Consider the following 16,732-nt stretch of genomic DNA (forward strand, 5'->3'; position numbering starts at 1 on the left):
TTATTTATATCATATATCATCGTGGCTCACACATAATTACGTATTTATCTATTCTCATTTAAAAAATGGGTTAATTGCATGTAAATACATCAATTTTGACTCGTACCTAGAAAAGTTCAATAAAATATATGAACATTATTAGTTGTTCAATTTTAACTTCGATGAGCCAGATATACAACATGTAGACGTCATGTCATTAGGCGAAAGGGAGTCACGTAGACGCCATGCCATTTTTTAACTTAGGGAAAATGAAATTGAAATCAAAATTGAACAATTAATAAAATTCGTGTATTTTATTAAAAAATTGTAAGTATCTGTCAAAAATAAATTTTGGCCAAAATTGATGTATTTACGTGTAATTATTCATTTTAAAAATAATATATTCATTTATTTTCGGCTATTTTTTTGACAAATGTATCATCATAATATGTTACTTCTTATGTCCCATTTTAATTGACACAATAAAAATGAGCACGAGAGTGAGTAGGTAGCAATATATCATTATAAATATGATAAATTAAAAAATAAAGTATATCACTATAAATGAAATAAAAAATATTTTTTTATTTTATTTTATTATAATAATATTATACATTTTTTAACATGTGTGCTCAAATATTGCGGCCTATTGAATATTGAAATTAGGATGAAGAGAGAGGAGTATTTAGTTTGGTTGTGTTGCGTGCAGTGGGGTAGCATGGTTAAATGCGCGGCTACCCGTGATTAATAGTATGTGCGCAGTAAACCCATGATCGTATGCCCGTAATTAGCACAACAAGCCCACTTCCCCATACAAACCTCCACTTAACAGCGTTAGTTTCTGGCCCAATCACGCTGCGACACATCCCGCCTAACGCCGTTAAAATGTCCTTGTTCTCATTGTCCCCCCTGACACAACCTCTCCTACCGGGTATTCCCGGTCAACCCAACAAGGCTGTGTTCGGTTTATGCCCTCTAATCAATAATTACTGTTTTTGTTTATTCTTTCTTCCTTCCACACCTAATAAACTTTTAGTTTATTCCCTCTCTTTTCTCTTTTCTATCAACCTTTCCAAATAATCTATTGCCATTTTCACGCAAGGACGGAGCATCAACCATGTTAAAAAATAAATATTTGATAATAAAATATAAAAGAGAAAGTAATTTTTTTAATTAAAATATATAATTATACATGACTCACAATAATATATGATGTAAATAATGAATTATGTAAAATTATTTATTATACATTGACTTTTCATTTTAAAAAGTTATTTATTAAAACGAGATATTAAAATAAAGATATGGCATATTGTGTCTCAAAAAAATAAAAAAATAAAAAGAAGAAGAAGATGATATTGATATATCATCTTTTGACTCATAGCATAGGTTGTTTATGCTGAAACTTTTATCAATATCAAGCAAAAGCTATGAGTCAAACGAAGTAACCATTTTAAATAAATAAGATAACCAATCAAATTAATTGATACATATTAAAAAAATTATAAAATGTGAAAATTTAAACTATTATTGTGAGATTATACTCATGGCCCACTATATCAATATCTAAGTTGACTATGTTAATGTATGTGTGTTGGCCTAATGGTAATTGATTAATATTTAAGGTTAATTTTCTTTATTTATTTATGTCTACAAAACTTTGGTCTTACACACACATTAGTATTACTTATGTCCACAAAAAATATTGTATGACATTTTTTTTATAAATTACAAATACATCTTTCATTTTACAAAAAATCATGTTGATCCACATTTAATTCAATTTTATTATATAAAAATCACCAATCATTTTATTAAAATTTGTGCCCACTAAAATTATCATTTTTGATGAAGAAGGAGTATTAATTTTTTCTCCATTCAAAAGAAATACTTTCACTTATTTCTAAGCCAAAGGAAAAGGAAAACACGAAAAAGCAGAAAAAGGTTTCCCAAACTAGGCCTAAAGAATTCACCGGGAGTAACCAGTTTCTCCGCTGTCCATCTCTCATTTCTACTGACTCAACCCCCTTCCCCACTCGCCTGGTTATCTCAACTCTCTCGCTCTACTTTCTCTCTCATCACCTATTAGCTCCCACTGCGTGGAGATATCAGATATACTCTACAACGCACCAAAATCGGTTGCAAAATTCTTCCAGGGATTTTCCCCTGTTCTATCTGCAAATTCTCTTCAAAATTTATGCCCACGCGCGCCCAGCTGTCGGAATTCCTGCCTTTTTCCGCTTGTTTGCCCGCGAGGTTGTGCGGATTGGTGTTTGTTAATTTGTTTTGCAGCGAGGAAATGAAAGATCTGTGTTGAAATTAACGTCAAAAGAAATGGCCGCGTCCGAGGCGTCGATCAAGGGTTATAATGATGCCAGCAACTATAATTCCGCCGCCGATAATGGAAACTCCGTCTCCGGCAGCATAGGTTGTTTATGCTGAAACTTTTATTTTGTCCGTAATTGATAGTTACTACGTTTAATCGATAGTTACTTCGTTTGACTCATAGCTTTTGCTTGGTTCTGTGCAGTGGATGCTGAGAAGGCGTTGTACACAGAGCTATGGAAGGCCTGCGCCGGCCCGTTGGTGACCGTACCTTGTGAAAACGATCTCGTCTTCTATTTTCCTCAGGGTCACATAGAACAGGTATTTTGTCTTTTTCCCCTCTCTCCTTTTATTACTATTATTTCTTTCTGGGAAAAAAGCAATTGAAATCGTTTTTAGGTTTTGTAGACGAGTGAGGGGTTTTGATTGATCTAAATTGTTCACTGTTTCTCTGACTTGTGCGTTCTGTAGCATTAACGCGTGAAATTTAGTGTTGCTGATATGTTTGATGAGCTTTTCAGTCTCTCCATCTTTAATGGCTTGTGTGGCTTTTTCTTTTTTTTTTTTCTTTCCCTTTTCTCTTCATTTTCTGAATAGGTGGAGGCATCTACTAATCAAAGTGCAGACCAGCAGATGCCTGTGTATAATCTACCTTCCAAGATACTTTGCCGTGTGGTTAATGTCAGTTTAAAGGTATTTTTGATTTTTTTTTTCTTGAAAATCTAAGCCACTGATTGGTTTTTATCTTCCACTTTTCTTAAATTATGGGGATTTGTTTGTTGGTTTTAGGTATTGATACTTTATTTCCTCTGTGATAGGCTGAACCTGATACCGACGAGGTGTTTGCTCAAGTTACTTTACTGCCCGTGCCTAATGTAAGATGAATCCCTGGTGCTGTACATGTATTTTTGTTTGGGTTTTCTTATACCTTACTCTAGTGAGGTTTGGTTTTCCAGCAAGATGAGAATGCCGTAAAAAAGGAACCTCTTCCAGTACCACCACCGCGGTTTCACGTCCATTCCTTTTGCAAGACTCTTACTGCTTCTGATACAAGCACCCATGGGGGCTTCTCAGTGCTCAGACGGCATGCAGATGAATGTTTGCCACCTCTGGTTAGGATGAATCCAGCTTAACATGTAAAGTGCCCTTCGAGCCTGTTCTGGTGTTGTTGATGAGTTGTTTTTTTTTTTTTTTTTTTTTTTTGTGTGTGACAGGACATGTCGCGGCAACCTCCAACCCAGGAATTAGTGGCCAAGGATTTGCATGGAATTGAGTGGCGGTTCAGGCATATTTTCCGTGGTAAATACTTTTTTGATCTCTCTTCTTACTTCATCACAGTTTCTTATGATATGAAACTATGTCTGCCATTTCAGAGTTGATCTTTTTTTGAATAAATTAAACGTGACAGAAAAAATACTGTGTTTTCAACCACCACTAGTTCTATTTTCGATAGATCAAAGAAATGCTATGTTTCTTCTTATATTGTTTAGAAAATGATGGTGTGATGTCACTGGTATCTTTCTTAGTAGGACAACTTTTTTTGAGGTAATACACATGTTGGCTTATTTCTGCTCGGATAGTAAATTTGTTAATTTGGTTTATTGTTGATTTCCAGGCCAACCACGTCGCCACCTCCTCCAAAGTGGTTGGAGTGTCTTTGTTAGCTCGAAAAGGCTTGTTGCTGGGGATGCCTTTATATTTCTGAGGTTTGATATCTTGCTTCCTGTGTCTCCAGCATTCTGATTATACATCATAATTTTGCATGAATGAGTTCAATATTCTTTCAGAGGAGAGAATGGGGAGCTGCGTGTTGGAGTTAGGCGTGCTATGAGACAACAGGGCAATGCTCCATCATCAGTCATATCCAGCCACAGTATGCATCTTGGTGTTCTAGCAACAGCTTGGCATGCCATTAAGACTAAGACCATGTTCATTGTATATTACAAGCCTAGGTATGTGACTTGACATCCGCCCTCCCCGGACTCTGGGACCTGATTGCTAAATCCCTAAGATAACTTTTAAAACTATAATTAGGCCAAACCATATTTGATTGGTTAACACGGTCTATGGTTTCTTTACTTCATTTTTTTTTTCTTTTTTTCTGTCAATAATATTCAATGTGTTGTAGGATCTGCCTCATGCTGATATGAACATGTATGATTTGTCTGAACTGTAGTTTTGATATAATATGAACATGTTGCTAATTTGTATAAGCACTTGTTTCCTTATTTCTATTATCCAAGAATATAAGTTGTTACACCTGAACAATGTGCCATCGTTATAAGTGATGGAATTTGCTATTTTACCTTTGTTCTGTGTTACAGGACCAGTCCTGCTGAATTTATCGTCTCCTATGATCAGTACATGGAATCTGTTAAAAACAATTATTCGATAGGAATGAGATTTAAAATGAGGTTTGAAGGTGAAGAAGCTCCTGAGCAGAGGTATACCATTGAATAATGACCTCTGATTTCTTAATAAATTGATGAATATTTTCTTATTAATATTTTTGAAATGTTAATTATGCAGGTTTACCGGAACTATTGTTGGCATTGAAGATGCAGATCCAAAAAGGTGGCCAGAATCAAAGTGGAGATGCCTGAAGGTATCATCTATAAAGCTTTTGGATTGACACATATCCCCAGATCTCAGCATCACATTCTAGAATTGATCCCGATTCTTTTTTAAAGGTCCGATGGGATGAAACTTCAGCAATTGTTCGACCTGAGAGAGTCTCACCATGGAAAATAGAACCTGCTCTTTCTCCTCCTGCACTAAATCCACTTCCAACGACCAGACCAAAAAGGCCTCGATCAAGCATCCTGCCATCATCCCCTGACTCATCTGTCCTTACTAGGGAAGGTTGTCCATAATTTTACTCTTTGCTTAAGTTTTGTTCTGCCACTGCTGCATTCTGTTTATATCTAGGAGTTCAAAATCCATTAAATCGATCGTCTGTGATGTACTTCAGGTCCATCTAAAATGACAACAGACCCTTCAACTGCCGATGGGTTTCCAAGGGTCTTGCAAGGTCAAGAATTGGCGACCTTGAGAGCAACTTTTGCTGAAAGCAATGAATCAGAGTCTACTGAGAAGCCAATAAAGTGGAATCCCTCACTAGATGAGGAGAAAAATGATGTAGGTTCTGCTTCAAAAAGATATGGATCAGAGAAGTGGTTACCTCTTGGGAGGGCTGAAACCTCTTTCACTGATCTGTTGTCTGGTTTTGGTTCACAACTACACGCGCCTCGAGATTTCTGTATGCCTCATGGTGATCAAGCAATTCCAAAGCGATTTGCTCAAGAACACGACACAAAGTTTAGCATGATTGGGAACATCTGGTCTACAATGCCTTCTGGCCTCTCACTTAATCTGATGGATTCTGGCTTGAAAACTCCTAGTCAAGGCACTGATACTGCTTGCCAGACTCATGGGGATGCTAGATATGCATTTAGAGAGTTTTCCATGACTTCTGATCATAGAGGTGACAATCAACAAGCAAACTGGTTGATGCCTCCACCTGTTTCACCGTACCGTCAAATGCAATCTCCTGACTCAAGAGAATTGATACCAAGGCCTGGATTTGTGCAACCACAAGACACTAATAAGCCGAAGGAAGGGAACTGCAAGCTATTCGGTATTCCACTTATGATTGAGCCATCAGCACATATGCAGAATCAGATGAATTTTCACCAATTCCCTGTAACTGACTCTGATCAGTCAAAGGGCTCTAAAGTGGCTGATAATCCGTCGGCCACCTCTGAGCAGGAGAAACAAATTCAGTCCTTCCATCCAACAGCTAGAGATAGAGAAAGCAAAGCTCATTCTGGTTCAATACGAAGCTGTACTAAGGTTTGTCTCTGACAAAACCATCTTCATCCTGGCTCCTGCTTCCACTTAAGTTCACTTTTTTTTTTTACAAAAATATTTATGATGTCTTAACTCTGAGCAGGTTCATAAACAGGGCACTGCCCTTGGTAGGTCCGTGGATCTTGCCAAATTTGACAACTACAATGAGTTGATTGCTGAGTTGGATGACCTCTTTGAATTTAATGGTGAACTTAAGGCACAGAACAAGAATTGGCTAGTTGTGTATACTGATGATGAGGAGGATATGATGCTCGTTGGAGATGATCCCTGGGAGTAAGATATCTTTCAATTCCCTTGGTTTGGTTCCATGATTAGTGCAACTTGCTGCTGTTTGCTTATCAATAACGATCCTCCTTTCTTTTATGAGCAGAGAATTTTGTGGAATGGTTCATAAGATCTTAATACTCACAAAAGAGGAGGTGCAGCGTATGAATCCAGGGACCTTCAATTTAAAAGGGGAAGAGATCTCGTCAGTTGCAGAGGGCACGGATGCTAAAGAGATGAAGAATCTACCAACTGCATCATCTGGTCCAGATGATTGCTAGTTTTCCACCTTTCTAATGGGTACTTTCTTGTCTTTTCTAAACAGGTTTCCATTGGTGCATGCTCTTGATGCTTCTAAACATTTTTCCTATCTTGTTTAATATGCAGTCGAGGAAAGACTATAACCCGTCTAGCTGTTAAAGGAGATCGTATACACGCCAAACCATCAAATTGAATTTTGGAGATGACATTGGAAGAGAGATGCGGACGTGAATGTAGTTTTCTAAAGTTTGCAATTTTGGACTCCCATCATTGGGGGTGCCAATCTATGTCTGTTTTATACATAATGTATTTAACACATCATGAGAGCGTATGGTACCAGCAACTGCAACCAACCATCCCCACCTATGTAAATAGCGATTTAATTTCCTCAGCAACCATCCATGTAATTAAGAGGTCGATACAGCTTGGTGTGTCTGCACACTAAATCAAATTATTGAAAGTAGTGTATTGTTGCTTCGTTAATATCGACCCCTTCAAGGTGTTGTATTGTTCAAGGACTGGCCTGAAACTGACTTGGGTGGCCCGATAGACATCCCTAACTAGGTTTTACCGTTGCTTATAGGCCATCTTGAGGATGGCTCTGTTTTGTGGTCAAGTATGGAAATTCCAATAACCTCACATCTCTTTCTTTTTCTCTCGGTGTGTTGGTGCTTTCAGAGTTGATTTTAGATTGTGTAAACTGTTTGCTAAATGGTAACCTAGAAGGGTTTTAACACTATTTTGGTAGATATCAATGTAATTGTGTATTCGAGTATGTCTTGGTACTGCATTAAACAAATATGGTGTGTATTGACATGGGCCAAAAATTGAAATTGAAGAAAAAAGATAAAAAAAATTAAAAAATTGAAAGTGGGATATAAAGCAGAATATCAGCATATACACTTTAGTCACAAAATTTGTATCTACTTCACTAAGACGTTCTCCCTCATATTTTAAACTTAGGCATTTATGTGTGCGGTGTGTTGATCTAGTGGTAGGAGGTTAATGCTCAAGACATGAGGTCCTGGGTTCGAATCCTCCGTCGCACGATATTTAAATTTATTTATTTACTTATGTAATTTATCAAAAAAAAAAAAAAAAACTTAAGGTCTATTGGAATTCCGTCAAATTATAAAATTCTCAAGGAGGGTTCGAGTAATAGTTGAAATTAAAACAAAAAAGATATATAGTCAAAATATTTAATTTTATACAACTTTCATTTTTGTACAACAAAAATATAGAGTAGTACATTAAAAAAAATAAAGTTTTAACATTTTATATAATTGATTTTCAAAAGAAAAATAATGCACTGAATAATCACAAGAGAAAATTGACGTAAAATACACAAAGTTTGGACGAATTATGGTTTTTATACACAACCTTTTAAATTTGAAATAAAATACACCAAGTTTTAATTTTTTCTGACTTTTTCCCAATTTAAAACTCCCACTAAATTAAAAAAATATATTGCTACTACAAGTGTACAACCTAATACAATAAACTCATAACTCGTGCATATAATGCATTTAATAAATTCTGCAATTCAATATAAAAATAAAACTTTTCCTTGCAATCAAACATTAATCCACAATAAAATGAAAATAAAATTTAGTTTTGTACACAATCTTTGAAATTTAAAATAAATTACTCTAAATTTTAATCCGTTACAATTTAGTATTTGTTATTTATTTTTATTTTCTTATGGATTAATGTTTGATTGCTTGTGAGCTTCTTGTGTTAGGTTGTAATAATAACTTTTAGTTTTTTAAATTTAATTAGGGGGGATTTTAAATTGGGGGAAAAATCAAAAAATTAAAATTTAATGTATTTTATTTCAAATTTCAAAGGTTGTGTCCAAAACTAGATTCCGTCCAAACTTTGTGTATTTTGCGGCAAATTTACCCTAATCACAATTAGTAACATTAGAATCTCTAATATAGGCAGGACCTCTACAATATACAAGAGTGGAAAAATAACCGCACACAGGCAGAACCACTACCCACTCAAAGATGGAAAAACTACATCGCACGCAGATGAGACCACTACGGCACTACCCACTCAAGGCCTCTAAAAAGTGAGAATCTTTGGGTGACTCAACTATGCCACCTAAGTTAGGCATCATTAGTAAAATTGATTTCAAATTAAACACTCTCTCCGTCCCCCAAACATTTTCTTAAGGAATGGTGACACGAATTTTAATAAAAGTTAGTTGTGTATTAGATAAATGGAGAATGTGTCCCACAAAAAGTGAAGATAGTAAGAATAATAGTGAGTGTAATTATTTTTCAAAAATAGGTTAGCAACATGTTTTAGGGACGGACCAAAATAGAAAGAGAGGAAGATGTTTGAGGGACGGAGGGAGTATTAGATTTTTAATATTGTATAGATATATATGAGTATTGATATTGTATACATTTAATATTCCATTGCATTCAACTCATAATTTTGTATCAATCATACCGATGACGATGATATTAAAATATTTTCTTCTCTAAATTTGCTTGCCCCTCAGTTCTGTACATTTTTAGCGGGGAACTCTAGTTTTCTACATTTGATTGATGCAATAATGATATTTTGATAAATCCATTTGCGGAAAGGACGATTTTACATCAAGATATCAACATTAATTACCTGATTCAAAATATGTAATGGAGATGATACTTGAAACAAGGCATTATAAATGAATTATTTTGATTGCCTGATCCAAAAAAAACGTAGATTATAAATGAATGATTTTGTTTAGTTTAGTTAAATAAATGAATGATTTTGTACAATGAACTAACTTATTTCAAAGATGAGAATTTTCTTTTTTAACTTAGAAAAACATCTTATTAATTAAACTGTATTTTATTATCTAATTTCGAAAATGAGTCGACGTGAATAAAGATTACTAATGTTAGACACATATATGATGCCACTCAAGGTTTATCTGTTCACTTTGACAGCTTCTGCTGTGAGTTTATCCAGTAGTACTGATTTGTTTTTTTGTCAATTTTGGTTTGAGTAATTAACATGCTCTAATGTCCTACTTTTTTCAACAAGTGTTCCCTTTTTTAAAATAAAATTAAAAATGGAATCCATCATTTTTTACCTTTTTAGCTTTTAATCATCTTCATTTTAATTTTATTCATCTCACAAAATAAAAGTATGCTCCATCATTTTTTATTTTTTTTACTCTTTAATCATACCCACTTAAATTCTTGTGCCGAAACAAATTAGAACAATTATTATGAGACAAAGGGAGTAATTTTTTTTTGACTAAATACTAATTCTTCTGTTCCCTAAATTTGTATTTTTTTTCATAATTTTAGTTAATTCCTTAATTTTATTTTTGTTTTTAATAAAATTACTTTATTTAACCCAATTATAAAAGTGAAATCTTCATTTTATTCATTATATATTTAATTATTTTATTAAAATTCGTGTCAATGAAAAGCCCTTTGAAGGCTTTATAGAGGTGGGCCACACCATAGAGCCACCCCCCTTCAAAATGGAGGCTCTATAGATTTTAATTTCATTTTGTAAAAATAATGTAGTATATGATTAAAATAAATATAAAAAATTCCATTAAATTTAAATTCAAAAGTTACAATAACTAAAATAGATTTTTTTTAAATCAATTAAAATTATTTGAAAAATATACATTTTGAGTCCCACATCAAAGAGTGTAGGCTTCCCTACTCTGTGCAGTGCGCTATAAAAATAGAAGTTACATTAATTTAATTTTGTATTGAATCCTACATCAAACGGTGTAGGATTTTCTACAATATATCGTGCACTTTAAAAAGATAAGCTATATTTATTTAAAATTAAAATCATAAAAATTCAAATGAACTTCTTTTTGAAAAATGATTTTTTCAAAGAGGTGTTAAAAGGCTATGTGCATAACACGCGCTCATATAAATTTAGCGAGCTAGGCTCTAAACATTGTGCCCCATCAAACTTTGGAGCTCGGCAATAGAGCAGGGCTCGCTCGAGCCCCACTGCAATTGCTCTAAAGTTTTTGGGGGATATAAGGGATACTTTTAATTTAAATTATTTTATAATATCAATTATATTTTAAACTCTTAAAAATATTTGTTAATTTTGAATCACAAGTATCTTGCATTCATTTTATGAACTGAGAATCTTAACGTGATTCATCGAATGTAATGATATATTCCGTCGTAGTATAGAATGGCATGGTTTTGTGCTTTTTAGAATAATAAAAAGTCATTGTTAGATTAAGAAAATGACATGGATCCCATATGATACACACAAATAAAAATAATATGAAAATCTAAAGGCAATTAATTATTGATTCGTTACTAATTCAGACCAACACGCTAAATTGTTCTAATCTCGAACCAGTTAAAATTTAAACTTTTGATTTCTCAAATCAAAGACTTGAACGATGTGGATTTTAAAAGTTTGAATCACCAAAAAAAATTGTCAAATTTTGAATATTGCAAAAAATTATGAGTAAAAAATATCAATTAGAATTTTTTATTGTCAATTTGTGTGACATCTCCTATTAAATTTGTGAATGATTGAATACCAGTAATGATAAAAATTTAAGATTTATAATTTCTATAAGAAACTATATATATTTAATATTAGACGATTCTAAACTTTTAAAATGATCACATATCAATTATTTATAAATACAATAAAAGATGTTTTTCAAATTAAAAATAGAGGATATTAATAAATGTGTAGTGTGTATGTTTGTTAGAGGGGCAGGATTAATATTGTTGGATAAAGTGAAGGAATAGGGTAGATTCACACTAATCCTCAAATGGAGCATATTATCTGCAGGTTTAAATGACAAAGATCTGAATCCTTTGTCTTCTTCTCACCAAAATTAGCTGCATCGTAATCATTTGCTTACATCCTAAATTTAGACAATAACTCAAACAGAACCATAAATCAGGTGTACGTTGCTTAACAACCTACGTGAAAACCCCATCAAAAGCCAAAAATACCTCCAAAAGCTTCCAACTATGATATCACTCCACACACATACCCATACCGATACCCATATATACCATGCATACATTTATATACATGGGAGGATAAGTATTTATATACAAAAATTATTATTTAATTATATTTATTTAATTGTAAATTTATCAAATAAAAAAGGAGATATATATATTTATAGGGGAGCGCTCCAATGAGACCCCCTATTTTTAGTGAAACCTAAGACACGATCTCGTACGTTTATTTCATCAATCCTATTGCTGATATTGTATCTAGAGAGAATTTTTTTTTCTCACGGTTCGAATCCTGAAGGGAACAAAATATTTTAAATTTCGTTATTCATCAGTATATACTGCCTTGTAGCCCTTGTTCATCAGTATATATGTCTTATTCATCGTACTCAGTGTCTCATGAAAAATAGAGGGTCTCACTGGAGCGTGCCCCTTTATATATATATATATATATATATATATATATATATATATATATATATTTCATGTTCTTCAACGATAAAAATATTATCACGTCAATATTTCACGATATAATTATCATGAATAAAATGAAAATGAGGAAATAAGGACCGTTCGAAAAAAATTCCTATTATATCCGTCCTATAAGAAATATGAAAACACTGGAAAAACAAATGAAAGTGTATATTAACACAGACGCGTGATTGTTATCATTGTAAAATTATCATGAAAAAACGAGGAAAAAAAGAATAAAATCTTTTTATCACATCACTTCTTTTATCTCATAGTATTATTTAGATGAAAAATATAAGAAAACATTATCATACTAATTCCCCACATTATTATCATCATAAATTTGAATGAAATAAGAATAAAAAGGAGGAAAAAAAATATAGTCCCTTGAGGAGAATGTGTAAATTGGATAAAAGTGATAGAACTCACAATTTTTCAAGAGTTAAATATTACTCCCTCTGTCTAATGAAAGCGGGGCGCTTTTTTTCGGTACGAGATTTAATGAGAATAAGATTGTAATGTAAAGTTGTGTGAGGTCCATTGTTTGTAGTGTAAACTTATTACTAAAAAAAGGAAATGCACCACTTTCGTTGGGACGACTCAAAAATGAATAAGCATCACTTTTATTAGAACGGAGGGAGTATATATAAATATATCAATTTTAATGGGATATTTTAAAATATAAAATGAGCCAATTTTAATGGGACGAAAGGAGTGTGCTTTCTTTTTTGTTTTCCATCCAAATCCAAGAGAAGGCAGCTATATATATACATGACAAATACGGCAGGTAGACTCAAAACTTAACGTTGGAAGCTTTTAGTATTGTCACATTGCCTCACTCAAACAAACACTCTTCCCTTTTCTCATAAAGCTACTTCCCTTTTTCTTCTGCTACTCTCTTTCTCTCTCTCTCTCTCTCAGTTATGCATGTAACTGTGTGCTACTAAGTAGAACTAGAACACAGAATTTAGAAGAGGAGATGCTATCAAGAGTGAATAGCATGGTCTGGATGGACGGCACCAAAGGAGACACCGACGAGCACACATCTTCCTGGCCCCAAAACGACGACGCCGACAACAACAACAAGGACCAAATGGAAATCGGCGCCCTCTCCACCTTCAAATCCATGCTCGAAGCCGAAAACGAGGACTGGTACATCACCAGCACCGGCGCCACCTCCGCTGCTGCGCCCATGCACGACATCTCATTCTCCCCGACCTTCACCGAAGCCGCCGTCAACAACCAGCTGCTGCTCCAGCCGATCGATTCCTCCGCCTCATGCTCCCCGACATCCGCCTTCAACAACAACCTCGACGCCGCATCGCAGGTGAACTACTTCCTGCAGCCCAAGCCCTTGATCAACCATCCAATCCAAAACAACGCTTTAGATGCGAGCTTTGATTTGGGATGCGATGGTGGATATCTCGAGAGTGCCCTAAATAGGGGCGGAGGGATTCTCAATTGCGGATTTCCGATGGGGAACATAGGGTTTGGGCTCGGCGAGGGATCGGCGAGCTCGTTGTTCAACAGATCGAAGATTCTGAAGCCGCTGGATCACAATTTCGGATCAATGGGATCTCAGCCGACGCTGTTCCAGAAGAGGGCGGCTTTGAGGAAGAATCTCGGGAGTAATTTGGGGTGCTTGAGCTTGGATAGGAGCCAGATTTATGAATCGGAGATGAAGAGGAAAGGCAGCAGTGGGGATGACGTGGAGGATTTGAGCATCGATGGCTCCAGTTTCAACTATGATTCCGATGATCAATTCTTGGACAGCAGTGGCGCTGTGAGCAAGGGGGAGTCCGAGAGTGTTAGGAATGGCGACGGCAAGGGGAAGAAGAAGGGGCTGCCGGCGAAGAATTTGATGGCGGAGCGCCGCCGCAGGAAGAAGCTCAATGACAGGCTCTACATGTTGAGGTCAGTGGTGCCAAAGATTAGTAAGGTATGGAAATTCTTTCCTCGTGAATTGTTTGTTTTGTTTTTTGCAGCATGTTTTAGCCATTTCGAATTTGTTTTCTTTGTTTTTCCTTTTCTTTGTCTCGTGAGTTTCGATTTAGCTCTTCTTCTTGTTGGTGTGTGATTATTAATGAGTTATGGATTTTGATTGGCATATACTGATTGAGAGGCATGCACATTAAAGTCGTGTGATAGCATTTATTTCGGTCACATGGAATCTATGAATACTTATTTTTTTGAAATACATGTTGCATTTAGGACCACAGACAAGAAAACCAAAATATACTTTATATTTATTCAATTTAACACCACATTTTATCTCTTCAGATGGGATTCAATTTGGCTCAAATTTTTGTGTTATCAGATTCAGGCCCGACCCCATCACAATCATGTCTACCTATATTTCTCATTAAATCTCCTTCCCAAACAAACCCATTCAAGGTTGAGATCATCGAACAATCAAGAAATCTTTAAATGACACTACAATTAATTTAGTGATTACTACTTTAGGGCATACTCATGACTGCTCAAACAGTGATTGTGTTACATATATAGAAATTAAAGCTTCAAGATTCCTTAAACAAGATGATGATAGAATAATTCGAAAACAAAATTGATAATTCCCTAAAGAAAATGTACAAGTGTGTTGATTAATTATGGGAACAGATGGACAGGGCTTCAATACTAGGGGATGCGATAGATTACTTGAAGGAGCTCCTGCAGAAGATCAACGACCTCCACAACGAACTGGAGGCCATCCCGGGGGCGGGGGCGTCCACCCCCACCCAAAACACGAGCTTCTACCCGCTGACGCCTACAACTCCTGGAATCCCTGCCCGGATCAAGGAAGAGCTCTGCCCGAGCGCCTTTGCAAGCCCGTTGTCCAGCCCCACCGGACAACCGGCTAGGGTAATTTAATTACTCGCACTTCTGCTTCTCATTCTGATTCTCATGTTTTTGTATAAGAGGATGATGTTTTTGATGTGGATAGGTTGAGGTGAGACTAAGGGAAGGCAGAGCAGTTAACATCCACATGTTCTGTGGCCGGAAACCTGGGATTCTGCTCTCCACTTTGAGGGCACTCGACAATCTTGGGCTTGACATACAGCAAGCTGTCATCAGCTGCTTCAATGGCTTCGCACTCGATATTTTCCGAGCTGAGGTATATGATCTAATCCAACATGCATATACTAATACTCATCATCAGTGTTTGTGACCCTCACTATATATGTATATGTGATCAGCAATGGGGAGAAGGGCAAGAGCTGAACCCTGACCAAATCAAGGCAGTGCTCCTCGACTCAGCTGGCTTCCATGGCATGCACTGATCTCAACAACTCTCTGCCGATTTCGATCATTATTTTTCTATGTTTTGCTCATTTTGTTTACAAAGAAATGCTTCTTCTTCGTTTTCAATCTTTGAATATGCCGGATGTTGCTCATGCTTTTTCATTTCCGCATTTAACAGCATGCACTTGTTGCCAGTTTGTAGAAATAAGCCTGCTAGCTAGCTACCAGTTATTTAATTATCATCTTCATGCTGTTTCGCCTACATTTAACTTCTTATATATCAGCCCCCATTTTCTTTTAACATATTTTAAATGATGATTGATTATATAAAATTCTAGTGATCATAAAATCGTAATCGCAATAACTAATAGTATAAGATTTTGTTTTTTCGAAAACCTTATGAAACCGTTCTTGCTATTTTATTAAGAACTCGCACAAGAGGCCACGCGTGACACTTAAATAGTAGGGTTAATTGCATGTGAATTTACATGATCTTATTTTTTCTGGTATTTTTCACGATCTTTTAATTTTGCATATTAATCCATCATCTATAAATTTTTCTTAATATTTCCGCGGTAACAAAATTGCCCAAATTACATGGCAATATCTTATGGCGTGTCAATTTTGCTACTCAAAAATTACATAGCAAACAAATTAATGATGAAAATTACATTTATTATTTTGACTCTTTCCAATTAAATTAATAAACACTAAAATAAAAAAATAAAATAAAAACCTAATGTACTCCTAATAGGCTTTTTTTCGGCCCAATAGGCTTTTTTTCGGCCCAAATCCTCTTAAAGTAGTTGTTTTTAAGGAATCCAAAGTAATAGGCTTTTTTCGGCCCAATAGGTGTATTCGATGATTTCACCTTAAGGCCCAATAATCCCAACTAAGATAAAGATCCCCCGCCCCACACTCCCACTTCATTTTAAACTTTCAAGGCACGTGTGAATAGTCTCTCTACCTTCTTTCTCCCTAAAATATTTCCAGATTTCTAGGCACCACCATCAGTCAAGGATGCAAGTAGAGAAAATTATTAATGAGGACTAAATTTTCTACTCCCTCCGTCCACGAAAGAACTTCCTATTTTTCTATTTCGGGACGTCCACAAAAGAACTTCCTACTTTTTCCTATTTTGGGACAATACCCCACCACTTAAAAAATACTCCCCTTTTAAGACAATTCTCACCACTCAAATAACATTAATTAAAACAACACAATAAATTATTAATATTTTTTCACAATTCCCAATACACTTTACAACTTTTTCTCCACTCTCAATACACTATACAACATTTTATTAAAACTCGTGTCACTCCCTCCTAGGAAGTTCTTTCATGGAC

General features: G+C 35.2%; 3 protein-coding genes across 3 annotated transcripts in view; all 3 read left to right on the plus strand.

The window, feature by feature from the left end:
* The window catches only part of LOC131008566 (uncharacterized), a 590,934-nt gene that overhangs the window by 347,298 nt on the left and 226,904 nt on the right, over positions 1–16,732 (plus strand). The window lies entirely within an intron of this gene.
* LOC131008571 (auxin response factor 2A-like) lies at positions 1,895–7,182 on the plus strand. The gene is made up of 15 exons (XM_057935498.1): positions 1,895–2,407; positions 2,510–2,625; positions 2,902–2,997; positions 3,123–3,179; positions 3,261–3,416; positions 3,519–3,603; positions 3,920–4,010; positions 4,092–4,256; positions 4,629–4,748; positions 4,834–4,909; positions 4,995–5,166; positions 5,276–6,156; positions 6,257–6,447; positions 6,545–6,738; positions 6,826–7,182. Exons 1-14 carry the CDS (start codon positions 2,314–2,316, stop codon positions 6,717–6,719), a joined length of 2,475 nt encoding a protein of 824 aa, XP_057791481.1. The 5' UTR covers positions 1,895–2,313; the 3' UTR covers positions 6,720–6,738; positions 6,826–7,182.
* Positions 12,918–15,645, plus strand: LOC131008588 (transcription factor ICE1-like). Its single transcript, XM_057935519.1, has 4 exons — positions 12,918–14,082; positions 14,763–15,005; positions 15,088–15,258; positions 15,341–15,645. The coding sequence occupies exons 1-4, from the start codon at positions 13,123–13,125 to the stop codon at positions 15,422–15,424; spliced, it is 1,458 nt and encodes a 485-aa protein (XP_057791502.1). The 5' UTR covers positions 12,918–13,122; the 3' UTR covers positions 15,425–15,645.

The sequence above is a fragment of the Salvia miltiorrhiza genome, chromosome 2, assembly GCF_028751815.1.
Source record: "Salvia miltiorrhiza cultivar Shanhuang (shh) chromosome 2, IMPLAD_Smil_shh, whole genome shotgun sequence".
NCBI lineage: Eukaryota > Viridiplantae > Streptophyta > Magnoliopsida > Lamiales > Lamiaceae > Salvia > Salvia miltiorrhiza.